The sequence below is a fragment of the Ambystoma mexicanum genome, chromosome 6q, assembly GCF_040938575.1.
Source record: "Ambystoma mexicanum isolate Mex_15411 chromosome 6q, UKY_AmexF1_1, whole genome shotgun sequence".
NCBI classification, from domain to species: domain Eukaryota; kingdom Metazoa; phylum Chordata; class Amphibia; order Caudata; family Ambystomatidae; genus Ambystoma; species Ambystoma mexicanum.
Genome location: NC_090937.1, coordinates 1360093851 through 1360109679, shown reverse-complemented (window position 1 = coordinate 1360109679; position 15829 = coordinate 1360093851). Strand labels below are relative to the sequence as shown.

The following is a 15829-nucleotide window of genomic DNA, read 5'->3' as shown; positions in this document are numbered from 1 at the left end:
GTTGGTCTTACATGCCTGTTCTTATATGGGATAGCTTTAAAAAATATTTCCAGGGCCACATTTGGTTTCCAGTCCACCCCTGACCCTCAGGCAGCAGTTTCGGAAAATGGAGTGAGTTTGGGCCTGGCTTTAGTGCTATCGCTTACTGAGGCAAGCAAACCCTTCTTAAACTGAGTTATTAGGGACCAGCCTTTCATTCCTTTCCTAAAGTCGATGTGGTCTGTGATGAAGAAGACAAAGGATTCTTTTCCTATGTGCATTTTCACACAATAGATACTTCTGGCAGGTAGAACCAGATTTCTCTCTTGAGGAATCCCAGTTTGGACCACTGTAAAGCTCTGTGTGTGATAAAAAATAATTTGTTAAAGTCCCCTCTTCTTGGCCCTCACAGCCTGGCAGGGATTGTAGAGTAGTGTCTGTCATCCCCGTGGCCCACTGCAAGCTTGGCATGCCAGGTGGTATTATGAGTTCAGAGTTGTGAGACTGCAGAAGATGCCCTCTGTCATGAAATCAAGTGGACTCCACAAAGGAAGCAATTCAAAGTTTCAATGTCAATGGGATTTATCATGAAATTCACACAGTTATGGCCTTGAAGAAAATGTACCATTTATCAGAATAACATAGCAGGATGGCTCCACATTCCGACCAATGCAAAAATGTCTTGGGAATTTTCCAAAATCATTCTTTCTGGGCTATTACCCGATACCCAGTCTCAGGGTTGAAGGTACCCTCTGTCTTTTTCTTGGCCTTTCTTGAATATTTCAGCTTTCTTGTCTGTCTTTTGTAGCTTGTGCATATTGGGGAACACATAATCCTGTGCGCCCATTTCCTCAAAACAGCCACAAGCTGATCCTCTGGAAGCTGGCAGATCAGAGTTCACTTTTCACAAAGTCCCTGAGTTTGGCAAGGCCAGAGGCAGTCTGAAGCAATCTAACGGCTTCCTCCTAGGCCCTCTCTGTATTTAGGTCTTTTCCTCCTGACTCACCATCCCACTACCTATCTCCTTCTTGGCACTACACCACATGTTATTTCCTAGGGGAGCCTTTGCTAGACCTGTCTACCTCTTACCTCCAACCATGGTCTTCATCTGGACTTCCTTGATGCTTCACCACATGCTAATTTCTCTTCCTCTCCCAGGTTCCCCCCTTTCAGACTCAGGGTTCAGCTCTAGGCTTCTCTTTGCTTAGGGTAGGACTTGCCCTTGCTAGCAACCCCCTTAACCTTCTTGCCCCTCTTTCTCCTGCAACTGGTCTTCTCCACCTCACCTAGTCAGTTCCCATCCCCTCTTCTCTCCTAATATTCTACACTCATTTCTTCTGATGATGTCTGCCTTTCTCTGCTCAACCTTTTTGTTCTCATCCTCCCCTTGACAACCTTTCACCTCCTTCTGATAGTCTTCACCCTCCTTCTTTCTCTTGCTATTGTTCTGTATGACTACCTCACTCTTGCCGTTAATCTCCACCCACCTGCTGTTATTCTCTACCACCACCTCAGTCCTGCTCTTATTTTCCACAACCTCCTCCATCTTGCTGCTATTCTCCACCTCCTTCAACTTTCTATGTCGCTTTTTGCTCCTCGAACCTACTCCAAAGTTTCTCCTGCTCCACCGTCGAACACCTATGACATTTCTCTTTTAGCCTGTGGCCCAAATAGGGCCCGGCTTGCCCCCTGAGGGAGAACCTATAATTAAATACGCAGACCCCTGTGGTAATACAAATACTTTATAGCACATGTGTTTGTTTTAATTTGGAATAGTCCACCCAGCCCGCCATGAATGTTTAAGAACAAAGAAACAGAACTCCCCAGTCCAAGAATGGGCTGGGCAGGGGAGAAAGGAATCCAAAGAAAATTTGAAAAAAGGACAGTTAACAAGAGACATTTGAAAGGAGGTGAGAAGAAGAAAAAGAAACCAGAGTGGGAGGAGAAAGATAATCATAACTCCCTTTGGGATTACTGCCTTGAGTGGTTCCTAGACATCTTGGCAATGTCTGCGTGAGGGAGCCCTGCAACAAGATTACTGTAGTGCTGGGCTGAGCGGCAGGAGCAGGCAGCTGCCAAAAGGGCCATGGCAGCAGTCGTCCGGTCTGAGGGTCAGGTGAGAAAAGGGGCCGAGTAGCATGCGTGGGGATGCCTTGTCGCGGGCGAGGTGGGCCCTTCTGAAAGTCCCCGTAAGGCAGCCTAGCAGGTGAAGAACGGTAAGTTTGCTTCAACCATCAAGGCAGAGCAGTGAATGGATAGTTCTGGGCAACCTCGCCTGGGGCAACCCAGATGAAGAGCGGGGTGCTGGAAATCCGGGGCTGCTCTGTCAGGCAGCTCGGGTGAAGATAAGTCCCGGACTGCCATGGCAGAGCAGCCCGGGTGAAAACTCGAACTCTGGCATACTGGTCAGAGCTCCTGATGAACTGTGTGCTGCCCCCTGCATCTCCGCGAGGCATTGCAGAGGGGGTGGGCCCTGAGCTTAAAGGAAAGCTGTGGGTGCGATGTTTACATCAGCAGCGTGCCTCAAGGCAACGGGCATTCCACCTGAAGCAAAGATGGCGTTTGTGGCATGGTGGTAACACGGGCGGCCCCTACGCCACCAAGGTCACCCTAAATACACTGAAGAGTCTGCCGGTCACAGTGGTGCATGTGGGTGACCCCTCACATGCGCAGAGGGCCACATATTGTGGTTACACCCTAAAGGACATAGGCATTCCTCCAACTGTTTAAAAACCATTTTAGCCTTTTGTAAAATAATTATGAGTTAGTACATGGGGCGGGGAAGTGAAAATGGGTAAACATTGATTCCAACCTATTAAAGCTGGGCATCAGAACCGCTGCTCACACTGCCTGTTTATCAATGATGTACCAATGAAGAACGATGCACCAAGTAAAACAAACTAGGTGATGGGTAGAAGTCTTAGAATTAATCTTAACCTCTGGCATTGCTCTGGGCAATCCTCCAGACCATTGTTCTTCACCTGCCAATCTATTACAAAAGAAGAAAAGAGGAAAGACCATATGCAAATCAGGCTTGGCCCCAGACTAGCCCGATTGCTTGGCCACATTACTTCTGCGTGAGACCACAAACATCCCCAAACATGTTTCGGCCTCAAGGGCCTCATCATTGAGGAGTAAATTGGGTGTCTAAAAGCCCTTAGATACATAGCATAACATGACAATATGCCTCTTCTGGCTTGATATTGAGGATGTCAATAGGGCTGGGCTAACGATACACTTGACCAAGACACATTATGCTATAAATAGAGCCCCACGAATGATTCGAACCAAATATAGAGGAGAGACTTTATTGCAGAAAGTTCCTTTCTTTATCTCCAGGTACGATCATCTGATACCCAAATTCTACAATCCAAATTAAGAAATGTTAAATAACTTAACAACATTGTGGCACAACCACACTTAGCATTAGCAGGATGTATTGTGGCTGGAAGTATTCCCATACACACCAGCAGCTTTGTATGAGACAGGAGCCTGGGGACGCACCTTCACACCTTGATTTGGCGAGCAAAGCATATACACCACCTGTGCCATGACGCCATGAATTGGGGATCCGCGCCGCTGCCCATAAGGCAAGACTCCAATCTCTCTTGCATTGAGGGACATGGCGTTTCTGAATTTGACGACTTACAAAGGAGCTTTGAAAGAGGTATTGGGGATTAGTGGAGCACATTTCCACCTATTGTTCAAACATATAAAAGCATAACCAGATTATGGCAGAGATAAAGACTGCTTACGATAGGTGATTGGCTGAAAGCACAATTAATGTGCTTGATGGAATAGTGTAACCCAGCTTTCTTTAATTTAAATTTAATTTGAGGGAGAGTCAAGTCTTTATGTCTTCAAACCTACACTTATATGTGGCATTTCGTTTTAGAATGTCACATCATTCTGGCAAGTGGTTGCTGTTCCCCTGACCAGAAGGAGACATTGGGCCTCATTACGAGTATGGAGGTAGCTATGGTGCTATTAGCGCCATGGCTGCCTCCATACCGCAATCCGAGCCCGGGTTCCTCGAATGAGGAATTACCGGGCCATCGCAACCTTGGCGGACCCGGTAATTCCCCGTCCGAGGAACCCAGACCCGGTCCATTCCCATTCCCATTCGAGCCCCTATAGGGCTCGAATGGGAATGGGGATGGAGCTATCAACGGGCCCGTTAATGACGGCCTGTTTTTAGCTCCCAGGTCCCCTCGCGGGACCCGGTAAGGACGCCTGGTTTTTGCAGGCGCCCATTGCGGGTCCCGCGAGAAGACTTCGTAATAGGGCGGAACGGGTTTACCGGCACCGGCACCTTTACCGGTGCTGGTAAACCCGTTCCGCCAACCTTATAGTGAGTTTCCTTTCCCACCTCCTGCTGTCCTTTTTAGGAAGGACACACTGGCTGAAGCTATTTTTAAATTGTATGATATCAGGTCCATTGCCATGAAATTCATATCTGCAAATGCATTGAGCATCTGGACTTTATTCTATAATGTCCTGAGTAACTCTATAGATATCACTAAAGTATAAGGCCTATGTGGCGATATCCCTTTTGGGCAGTCCAAGGAAGTGGGCTCAGGATACTCTTGGGGCCAAGGGGACGCATCCTGCAACTCGTTGTGGCCCTTTAGAGGTGGCAAATGGGAGATTTCCTCGAGCCTTTCTCCCACCTTGTCTTCCAGTACATATCGACCATGCAACCCAAAGAACATATGGGGGTGAGTTAGAAACACCAAGCCTGGCAGTCAGCAAGCCAGGACTTCAAGCCATTGGCATTTTAAGGGACGGTATTTTAACACGGGGTCCACAAGCTTGTCCGCAGGACAGCTCGCTTCGTTAATGGATTTAGAGGACAGGAGCACACACAGAGGGATGGATGTCCACGAGAGATGGACCATGCACAGCAGTCACTGCAGAGAGCCCAACACACATGCATGTCTTCAAGCAATGGTAGGTTTAGGGCGATGTCATGACAGGTCAGCCTGACCTCAAGAAGGCGGCCATGGATTTTGTATGCTCCGAATGAAGAGTCGCAGAGCAACTGAGTATGATACAGTCCATAAAAGACACACATGCAAGAGCTGGAAGAAAATCTAGTGTTCCAATTGTCACTTCCCAATTCAGACCATCCACACATGATCCAATTTACCCTTGCCTCAACCGCTTAGTTTAAAAAGGGCCCATCCTAGTGAGTGTGGAAGTATTTAGGATAATATTCTGTGGAGTGTAGTTGCGGAGCAGAGGAGAAAGTGAGAAAGGAGGAGGAGATGAGGAAAGGTGCAAAAGAAAGATTGTAATTGGAAGAGGTAAAGAAGGGGAAACAAGGCATGAGGTGCAAGGGAAAGCTAGAGTTAGGGAATGGAAAAGGAGGAGGAGGAGAAGAAAGCTTTAAAGGAATGGTTGAATGAGTAAGAGGGAACGTGCGTGGGAGAAGAGAGAAAGTAGTCAGAGAGGAGGAATCAGAGACTGAGATTTCTCACTCAGTGATCAGGCGACTGCTCAAGAACATCGTCCAAAGCCTGGCCTGACACTGAGACAGGAGAGGAAAAGGGTATATGCCCTGCTGAGAAGTTCAGTACCCAAACCTTAAAGGGAAGATTGACTGTACTTGAAAATCCCCCCAGGAAAAGAAGATGAGGGGGCGAGAAATAGCCTGTTCAGGCTATCTATGATAGGAGCACCAACCACAGTAAAGCCGACTCTTTAGAACCAGGTTTCAAATATGCCCATGCCAGAAATCAACAGTGCATTTAATGAGTTATCTATTTATTTGATTACTTTGAAATTTAGAGTATGATTATTTAACATGGTTACTATACTTTTTCCAGTTAACCCATATTCATGTGTACATTTTATGTAGCTTATTATAAAATGCACAATCATTCTGTTTTAACAGATTTATATTTATGTTTGGTAAATTGTGTTTTTAAATTAATTAAGCAATACAAATAATGTATTATTGTTTCAATGGACATTGATTCTAAAATGCACATATCGTCTTATTCTTTGAATGTTCATGATTTTATTTGTCAGATTAATGAAGCTGTTTAATTTGAACAAAAATTACATTCAGAAAATGCAGGCACTTTGAGAGAAGTATTTGTCCCAAATTCTACATGTTTCTAAAATTCGTGATATATGGACATGTCTTTTCAACATATTTGAGCAAGATCTTTTACACTTGACTTTATTGGCGGTGCTGTGTCGCTGTATATATTTTCTGTAAAACTGAAGTGTTTCGTGTATAAGTGTGCTTCCACACTTTGAACAGAATAACTCACTTAACAAATGTTCTCTTTTTTTCCAACAGCACATAAAAAGAGCACATGGCATAAACAGCTGAACACAAGTGCCAATGCACATTAAACGATGGAACTATTGTTTATTTACGTCACCTTACCTTTTTGGACTTGATTGTGGAATTGTTTACATTATATTCAAATCTGCAGAACTTTTAAACTTGTTGGGGATTTTTGTAATTGCAAAATAAAATGCTGCCCATTTTCAGACTATAATGGCGTTGTGTTCGGATTGGAGCAAACCCATCAAAGAAACTTTAAATCATGTATGCAAAAAATGCAAAAGACTTAAAAACCAAGTGCTATTACTGGTTGGTATGTCAACTAAATAACATCAAAAAATCCTGGTACAAATCAAAATTCTTGTCTCCATTCTGCATGCCTTTAACAACTCTCATGTATGTTTCACAAATGAAAATTTAGACAACTTGATTTTTGATATATTTCTGTATGGACAATAAACGTTTCACTTTCAGTATCATGACTAATTCTCTTATGCTAAAAACTGGCCGGAAATGTAGTGCTGACATTTGAAGTAGGGAGATGTAAAAGGTATGTCAATATGACATTTTGATTTATAAAAAAGAAAGACAATCACAGGTTTAAAGAATATACTTGCGGAGAAGGAATTGGAGAACCAGTAAGTGGAGTTTGATTGCATTTTTATTGAAGGTAAGCTTGCTACAGTTGAGGAACTTGCTTGCACCATCAAAAAGCATGGACATGTGCATCCACAAGTAGACGTCTTTCAAGACCTCTTAAGCATTAAGAAAATGACTGAGAATGCATTCATGGAGAACATTGGTAAACTTGAGAGGAAGCTTAAAGTGCCAAAGGAGAATGAGTCACAGCTGAAAGTGCAGTATTCTACATTACAGAAGCTGGCCGATAAAAGTTTGAGGGAGAGCAACAGTGGCAGGATTGTTAAACTCAGGTGAGGAACTTGAAAGACTGAAGGCACATACTTGACGGGCCCTGAAGACCCTCGCACGTGGAAACAAGGCACAATCACCTTACACAAACTGATACGCCAGACACGAGGTTCAATTCCCAAAATCTAGGGTTCATTGCAAAGCAAATAGTCTCAGTCGGCCGACTGGATCTCACGTCTCGCACCGTGTGTCACCCATACCTCGCGAGACGCAAGAGAGCGAGCATTCTCCAACAGTGACATATATACAAAAAGACCATCATACAATCAGTTTGTGACACATCAAAACCGCCCATAATGTATCTTCCTGAGCAAGGGTTTGGTGATTGACAATTATGACGAGCATAACACATTCTAAGACATTGATTTAGCAACAGTTGCAGTTTGCAAAGGTGCAGACAGGATTCTTTGTTATAGAGAACATAATGCTCTTGTTCTGTGAGCAAACTGTGTTTGTAGGAGAGGCACATTCCAAAGCATGCTATCTTCTATTTTCTATTCGTGAGCTAGGGGTCAGCTTGATCTGAGAGGGCCCGAAAAGGGGGCCGTTAGGAGAATATAATTCATGCCGTTAACGGCCTGTTTTCTACAGTTTCTGCAGTTTCAGCGAGACCAGCTGGCACCTGGTTTGGTGATTAAATGCCTCTCTGCTCACCTTCAAGGACTTGTGAGTGAGGAAAACAGTGTATTTCTGTCTGGGCTAATCTCTAAACATGTAACTTGTGGCCTTGCTCTGTGCAGGAGCAGAACGAAATCAAATTAATTTTTGCAAAGCGTTTGAACAGAAAAGCAAGAGAAAGCAAAATGGCGGATTCTGTTGGTACAAAATGGACGCTCTATGTTTATGCTGCCGATGCTGTAATGGCGATGCTGGGCATATGATGCGGTTGGTTTTCAGCCAACACAATATACCGTCTATGCTATGGTAGGGTATTTTCTAGACTAACATACTGAGGAGGAACAGCAAGAGCATCTTAGTGTGTAGTGTAGCGAACTAGCAGAGCAGCAAGAGGCCTACACGTACCTTACAAAAGCAAATCTGATTTTCTAGGGTGAAAAGTGAGCAAAACTGGGGAAAACATTCCTTACCTGGACCAAAAGACATTATTTGAAAAAAGAGTTTGAGGGCAGGGTTATCAGTGAAGAAAAGATACAAAACAGTGTTTAGAAATGGATATGCCTTTTAAAGACTGGCAGTTTATAGACTGGCAATAAAGACAACCCTTTCAAAAGCTTGGATTTAAGCTGCAGGTTATCATAAGCAGGCAGAAAAACAACTTGCTCAAAAAGATCAGATTTTAGGAGGCCACCTAAACTTTATAACAATGAAGAATGAGAATTGTCGTGTTATCATTTAGCCAAGTCTACATTCTTGTTTTTTTGGAGAAACTAATTTTCATTAAGGCCAATGTGCGCCCGATGTGGACATGGTCAGAGAGATGTATTATCAAGATAACGAAACCCCAGGCGTCTGAGAAGTGTCTGAGAAGTGGCCTCAAGAGCAAGCTAGTTTACATAAAGAAGTCCATAACCAATTTGAAGATAGGAGTGTGAGACCTGAAAGACTTCTGGTTAATGTTCAAGGGAAAAAGCAGGGTCTTGAGGGAGAACCTCATCCAGGTGGACAGTCACCTTATCATAAAAGGAGAAGCCAGACATACATTTCAAATGCAAATATGTAATCTGGAGCAACTACTGGAGAAAAGGAAGAAGTCCCAACAGGGAATAGCTGAGTGTCACAAAGAAGCTGCACGAGGAACTTAAGAGGAATTGCTCTAAACAGTAAAACAGGAAAAAGATATGAAGTGTGAACCGATTTAAACAGTACATAGGTGAGAAAGAAAAAGATCTAAAAGAGTGTAATATTTAAGCAATATGCCCCAAGCGGCGGGGGCATTACCGAGTCAGGTAATGCTCCGGGGCCCATAGTTATAGGCCCGATCGAAGTGAAGGCTTTAACGAAGGCCCCGGGCCATTACCTGACTCGGTAATATCCCCGCCGCGAGGGGCATATTGCTATTAGTACCCCGTCCCGCAAGATCTGCATGACCGGGGCACTAAAAGCAGTTTTATTCTGTTCCGAAACGGAGTCCGTTTTCCCTTTCCATGGTGGCCATCGGAAGAGGACGCTCTGGGAACAGAAGTGTTCCCATCTCATCCGCTCCAGAAAGACGACAGAGAGAAAGGTAAGGGGGGTTGGGGAGTGTGGGGCGCAGGGAAAAATGATTTACAAAAAGACGCACCAGAATGACCGACGGGCGATGATGGTAGCCTCCAGCTGTATGGAGGCGCGGAGCGGGGATGGCCCCTCTTCGAGCCTCCACAAGGCTGGAGGCTGCCACGCCGCCCGCCATGGACAAAGGAGGCAGAAGGTAAGTGGAGTAGGTAGGGCAGGGAGGTGGGAGGAAAGGGGAAAAAAACTAAAAACCTTACATGAGTCCCCTGCGGGGGGCGAAGGCAGCTTCTCAGCCATGGGGGGGCTCGGAGTGGGGATGGCCCCGCTTCGAGCCTCCTCATTGGCTGAAGGATTGCCACGCCCCCCGCCATGGACAAGGCGGCTGGAATCCTGGTCGAGAATCGAGGGATTCTCAGCCGGGTAATGACCCGGCGAGAGCCAATCAGAATGCGTGTTGCATTCTGTTTGACTCTCGTCGGGTACTAATATGAAAAATAAAGGCATATTGTACCTGACATTATTAGACTGTAACAAGGTTTTGGTAGAATTACAGAACAAAAATGATTCCTTGCACAGGGAGAGTGAAAAGATAGATACCCGCCTGAGTAATAATAATTAGAAGCTTGAGTCATCCACAGAAAATGTAAGGAACGTCATGCTAGAGCTGGAAGGAAAACTGACAACCTTTTAGGTAAAAGCAACCGCACTGCAAATGTCAACTAAGGAATTTGAAGTCCAGCTCCAGGAGAAAGTACTATTTATTAAACAAATTGAGAGAACAAGAAAAGCACCCCAGTGACTCTAAGTTAGGTGAATTGGAACAAAGTGGGGCAGAACTGCATTCTGTGTGGAAGCGAAAAGTTAACTACAAGCAAAACAGATAAAATCTAGCAGAGGTAGGATTATTTTTCAGTTTTCTTTATGCATCTTATCTCATGTGTATATTAAATTTGATGAAACCTTGCTCTGTACATCAGTCAGTTTCCAGTTCGGGTCAGTGAGGCCAAACACAAACTTAGATAGTTAATGGCAAGGCCACAAAGCACATCTTTCCCCCCTTTTTCAAAGAAGCAATATTTGGTATATTTATTGTGTGTAACAGTATAGACATAAACGTTTCACACATATCTAAATAAGGTTACTCAATACAATAATTCACAAATGATATAATACTATACAAATTCCAAAAAAGGGTATGACAGTATTTCTAATTCATTAATAGATCCATTTCAATCCAAGATAAAATCTGAAACCAATTGAGAATCACTTTATTGATTGCCATAAGGATTTGTTTTTGCTGGCTGTGCTGTGGCATAAAGATGTTTCCTTAAATTAGCTTCTTATTCATGAATGGAGTTTGATAGGAACACACATTCTGCTGTTTCTCAGAAGCGATCCACATGTTCAGTATTGTTATTCTTGGCTTAGAAGACCTTTATTGTTTTTGTTCTCTTCCTTGCTATTACTCTCAAACTTAAATAACCATATATTGGATTACAGAACGAAAATGTAACAAATCCATTATTCCCGCATGCAACCAACTTCCATTTAATTGCTACAATGTGCCTTCTCCTTTTGTATGCAATATGGATTGCTATCACAAGTGTTCCATTTGTGTGAAGGGATTCTGTGCCTTTTGTTAAGTTTTAGCATTTGTATGGGCTCCTACAAGACCTGCTATAATAATGCAGCCTTTTTAAAGAGTATTTGAAAAGAAGTTGATAATCCCTATCCTTACCCTGGTTGAAATGTGTGTCCCCCACCCCTGTGCAATACATGACATGTCCGCGCATACCGCGGTAGTCTGCGGATCGCACGTGCCACATCAGGGTCTTTTGAGGATGGCAGGTGTGGAAATGGGACTGTGGAGGCCAGGGGATTGGTCAATAAGGTTTCCTGTGTGTGGTATGCAAGGAGAGACTGTGGCAGGTCTGTTTGCTGAGAGAAGTGCCGATGGCTATGGTTATGGCTTTGTCGTTCAGCATGCAGAGTGTATGGATTTTGGGGGACTCCTGGATACATTGGTTGGAGGTGCATGCAGACAACTGTGGTGTGACTGCATATCTTGGATTCCATCATGTGGATGTGCCCTGGTATGGAGTGCGTGGAATGAAGTGGCTGAATGTGGTTCCTCTTTGTGCCACTTTGGTGACGCACCATCATCCAGACATTATTATTATTCATTGTGGAGGGAACAGTTTAGGACATGTTACCATAATCTCTCTGCAGTTTGCAATGAAGGAGGCACTTGGTAAAATCATGAACATGTTTCCAAACTCCCGAGTAATTTTTCTTGCATTGTCCAGAGACAGATATGGCTGCGTTCATCTTCATTTGGTCCGCAAATGGAGAAAGCGAGGTGCAATGTCAACAAGGCTGTTTGCACCTTTTTGAGTGATGTTGGCATGTCCTCCTTCCAAAATGAAAATATTACGTTTCGTAGCACAAACATTTTTCACAGAGATGGAGTCCATCTTACTGATGCTGGCAATCAGCTTTTTCTGCGAAATATCCAAAATGCATTGCAGCCCTATTTGTAAGTATAGCAAGCATTTTCCAGTAGGTGTTGGCCACTTCAACCCTTCCAAAAACAAACAAACACCATAAAAAGGCTCTTTTCAGAGCCACCACTTTGTCCCGGAAAAGAGTGCAATGTTTTTGATGGTGCCACTACCGCACTGTCCGCAGACCTCACAAGCTGTGCAGGGGCCTGCATCTTTTCATTGGCAATTCTATTTTTAAACTGTGAAAGGTGCCAATGAAAAGCGCCTTTTTTGGGGGGGGGGTTATGTTGTTTTGCATTTTTTTTGGTGTTTTTATACACGAGACACAAGGAAAGGAAGGGAAGGGAGGGTATGGAAGGGGCTTCAACCAAAGGGATAAGAAAGGGCAGGTGTAGAGAGGAAGATGTTTGGTGGGCCTTACTTCGGTTCGGGGCAGTGTTTCTCATGCTCTTGGACCAAAGCCTCGAAAGCACTTTGAAGATGCTCCCCCCTGAAGAGTACTGCGTCGCAGTACATGCACAATACAGTGACCCTCAAAAGGTAAGGGTCTGCTGCGGTGCATATGGCCTGCAAGACTGGTTCAGGGATCCGCTCCCCCACAGATGTGCCCCTTGTGGTGGCAGGAGCAGATACAGAGGATGCCTCAGAGGAACTCAACCTACTGCCTTGTTTGAAGGGGACGACCCTCCGAACTGCTGTCTTGTGGTTCGACCTCAGGTGTCGCTGCATAGAGGTTGTGCCATAGCTGTTCAAGCCTGGTTTGCCGCGACTGAGCACCATCTTGCACTCAATGCATTTCACCTTATTTGCGTGAGCTTTGGGCACATCTCCAACAGTGGTAAAGAGCCTCCATGCCTAAGGCGCACACTGGCCGCAGGCAATGGAGACTTCCACTACCTCATCCTCATCCTCTTCTTGATCCCTCTCTACATTACCATGCCTGTTCCCCTCCTCAGGCACTTGGAAAGGTGGTGGTGGTGGTGGTGAGTGTGAGGGTGGGTGTGCTGCTGGAACACTGTTCTGGCACAGAAGCAAAAGTAGCACAGCGGAGCAGATTTAAGCTGAAAGCAATTGCAGCAGCAAGGAGCAATCTGGACCACTGCTCTGTTCTGGACACCCAAAAACAGAATAAGTATCAGCTCTGGGGTGTGGCCTTTCATAAGGGTACTGGGGAGCGCTTAGCGGAAAGTTGCGCGCTCCACAGACATTTTGGACCCCAAAGCGGGCCCAAAAAGTTCCCAAAATTTTCCAGATCGCCAGGGGCATAGTCTGAGACCTCTGCAAGGGTGAAGGTCTACAGTAAAATCCCTTGGATTGCCCAAAAAACACTTTTTTGCTGTCCTGGGGCCCGGACCATGTCCGCGAATACGGGCCGACGCTCAGCGTGGGTGCGATCACATGGTGACGTTGCGGACGTTTGCAGATGAGACGGCTGTCCATAGGACACTTATTGCGCAGGATCCATTGTGCAAATGTGCATAGGCGTCCTGCGGACAGGGTTGGGCTCCCCAAACTAATTAAAAGTGTGACACACATGTGGCGGACATTTTCCGAACAAGCGCAGCATTGTAGAACCCGGGGGATGAGATGCGCATGCGCCCAGGTGTCCGCTGGACATGGGTGGAGTCCCTGAACTAATTAAAGTACGTCACTGCTTTGCGGACATGTCAGAGAGGCCCATTGTTCCTAGGCCACGGGGGAAGTGATGCGCATGCCCCAAAGTGTCCGCCGGACAGTGCAGGGTTCCCCGAACCAAGGAAATGATGTCACCACTTTTTATGGACATGCAGGAGAGGGGCGGTGTTTGTAGGACCCAGAGGATGAGATACGCATGCCCCCACGTGTCTGGCGGACAAGTGTGGGCTCCCCGAATTAATTAAAGGTGCGTCACAACTTTGTGGACTTGCGGACAGGGGCATTGTCCTACGGACACCCCCATTTTGCTTAATTTCAGACATCCCAGAAAATCATGCGCTTCGCTGACCTTTAACAGGCTTTTTAAAGAAGAAAACACACACACACACAGCAACAGTATAGATATAGAACTTTAATTACACACATAACTACAACAATTAGGAAAGGGAAGGGGTAGCAGAAATGGAAACATATACAGGGGAATTGGGGTGTTCTACAGGTTGGGCATCACGGGAGGAAGGGATTGAGGTCTCATCGTAATGTCTTTGCTGACAGGGATTTTGTGGGGATGGTTAGCTGGGACAGGGAGAAGGGGTACAGGTGCAGATGGGGCAGTGATATTTCATATATAATCCATGATATGTCTTTGTGCAAAATCTTTCAAATCAGCGAAAGTGTTCCTTAATTGATCATTTTTTTCTTCCAATCTTAGTAGGTGATTGTGTATAATGTTGCTAGGCTGTACTATGTGGTCATGGATTTTTGGATGATCTACTGCTTCTGGGGTATTCCCTTTAGTTTCTTTATGTGCTGTTAAAGAAAGAAATATGTGTGAGGTACATGTGAAGCAACGTGCATTAAGTGTCTTACTTTTTAAACGGTACTGTGTACCAACAGTTTCACTGTCTTCATTCATTTCATCCTGAGGAAAATTGTCTTCAAGCCAATCCAGGGTGCTAGCCATTTCTATGTAAAAAGAGAGAAATTATTTTTTAGTACTGCAGACTGAACAAACTGCGCAGTTACAGAAAACAATGTAATACACTTACCAGTTTGTAGTTGAGTTGTGCTGTCAGTACTTTGCCCTTGTGCTGCTGACAGTTGCTTTTTAGTTTCCGTGTAAAGCAGCACTGAGGTAATACTGCTGGAAGCCCAGTTTATTTTTGTTATTGGTGCAATCCATTATGTTGCATAACCTATGCAATTGCACTGTTGCTTTCTTAAGTATAGGGTTTGTAGACCTACTTCATTTTTTATTGTAATTCACTTATGTGCTGCGTTTTCAACATTTTGAGTGTCTTTGTTGCACGCTACAACAATGTAAGAGAACCCCTGAGCTTTTGGGCAGTGTGGATGCTACCCGAGATCCGCAGACAGTCGCACAGTCTGCGGACCCTGAGGTTATCAGCATGGAGCCAGGGGGTTCAGTATGTTGTATGGTACAACAATACAAACGATACAAACGATACAAACGCTATTCTGGTAAAAACCTATGAAATTCAGTGAAAAAACTTTGTTAAAGGGACGGTATAGTTACTTCGGACTAATAACAACCTATCCATGTAATGGTTACAAGTAAAATCGAAACCCTCAGAAATTTGCCAGTTATGGTAAACTTAGCAACCATAACTTGAACCACCACTGTGCACTGCAAGGACTAACACCCATGACATCAAATATGACATCACATATGTCATTGATGACATCACTGATGACATCACATGTGCATTTACTTTGCATGAAAAGTCTGTACAAGGGATTCTTATTATAATGTTGGCACACAACTGTCAGGGATCATTGGGAGATATATTATGAGCTAAGTAGTTCATTAAGCAATGCTTTGCTATAAACACCATTGTATTATGGAATTCTTTCCAATATAGGAACCTACTCATGTAGAAACATAGGCATTGTGTGCATCATACACCATAGAGGTGCAATATTCATAATCTTGCCATGTTGGATGGTAAATTGATAAAAGCTTTCGTATTAGAGGTTTGTGTTCTGTGAAACATGTAATAAGTAGCTAATGAAACCCCACTTACTGCATAATTGTACTTCTACAGACAAAACATAAAGAAAGCACAATGCATATAAATATGAGCATGTACAGGGGAAGTAAAGTAAGCAAGAATGCAGCATTATGACTAGAAAGTGTTTATAATGTAACTGATTATCGTCATGCTCAGAAATGATTTCTGTGTTTGAAGCCTGCTTCTTCCCCTATGTATATGTATCATATGATGTGAGTGGACCCTAAGAAAAGTAGTGTAAGAACAATATATACAAATATGAGCATATACAG

The 15829-nt window shown here is 44.3% G+C and overlaps 1 protein-coding gene across 2 annotated transcripts in view; it reads left to right on the top strand.

The window, feature by feature from the left end:
- The window catches only part of JAKMIP1 (janus kinase and microtubule interacting protein 1), a 3487328-nt gene extending 3480572 nt beyond the window's left edge, over positions 1 to 6756 (top strand). For both annotated transcript variants that reach the window (XM_069631978.1, XM_069631979.1), the window contains one exon: positions 6290 to 6756. In XM_069631978.1, coding sequence (XP_069488079.1) covers positions 6290 to 6322 — 33 coding nt within the window. In that variant the 3' untranslated portion in view covers positions 6323 to 6756. The remainder of the gene's footprint in view (positions 1 to 6289) is intronic.
- Positions 6757 to 15829: the final 9073 nt, after the last annotated feature.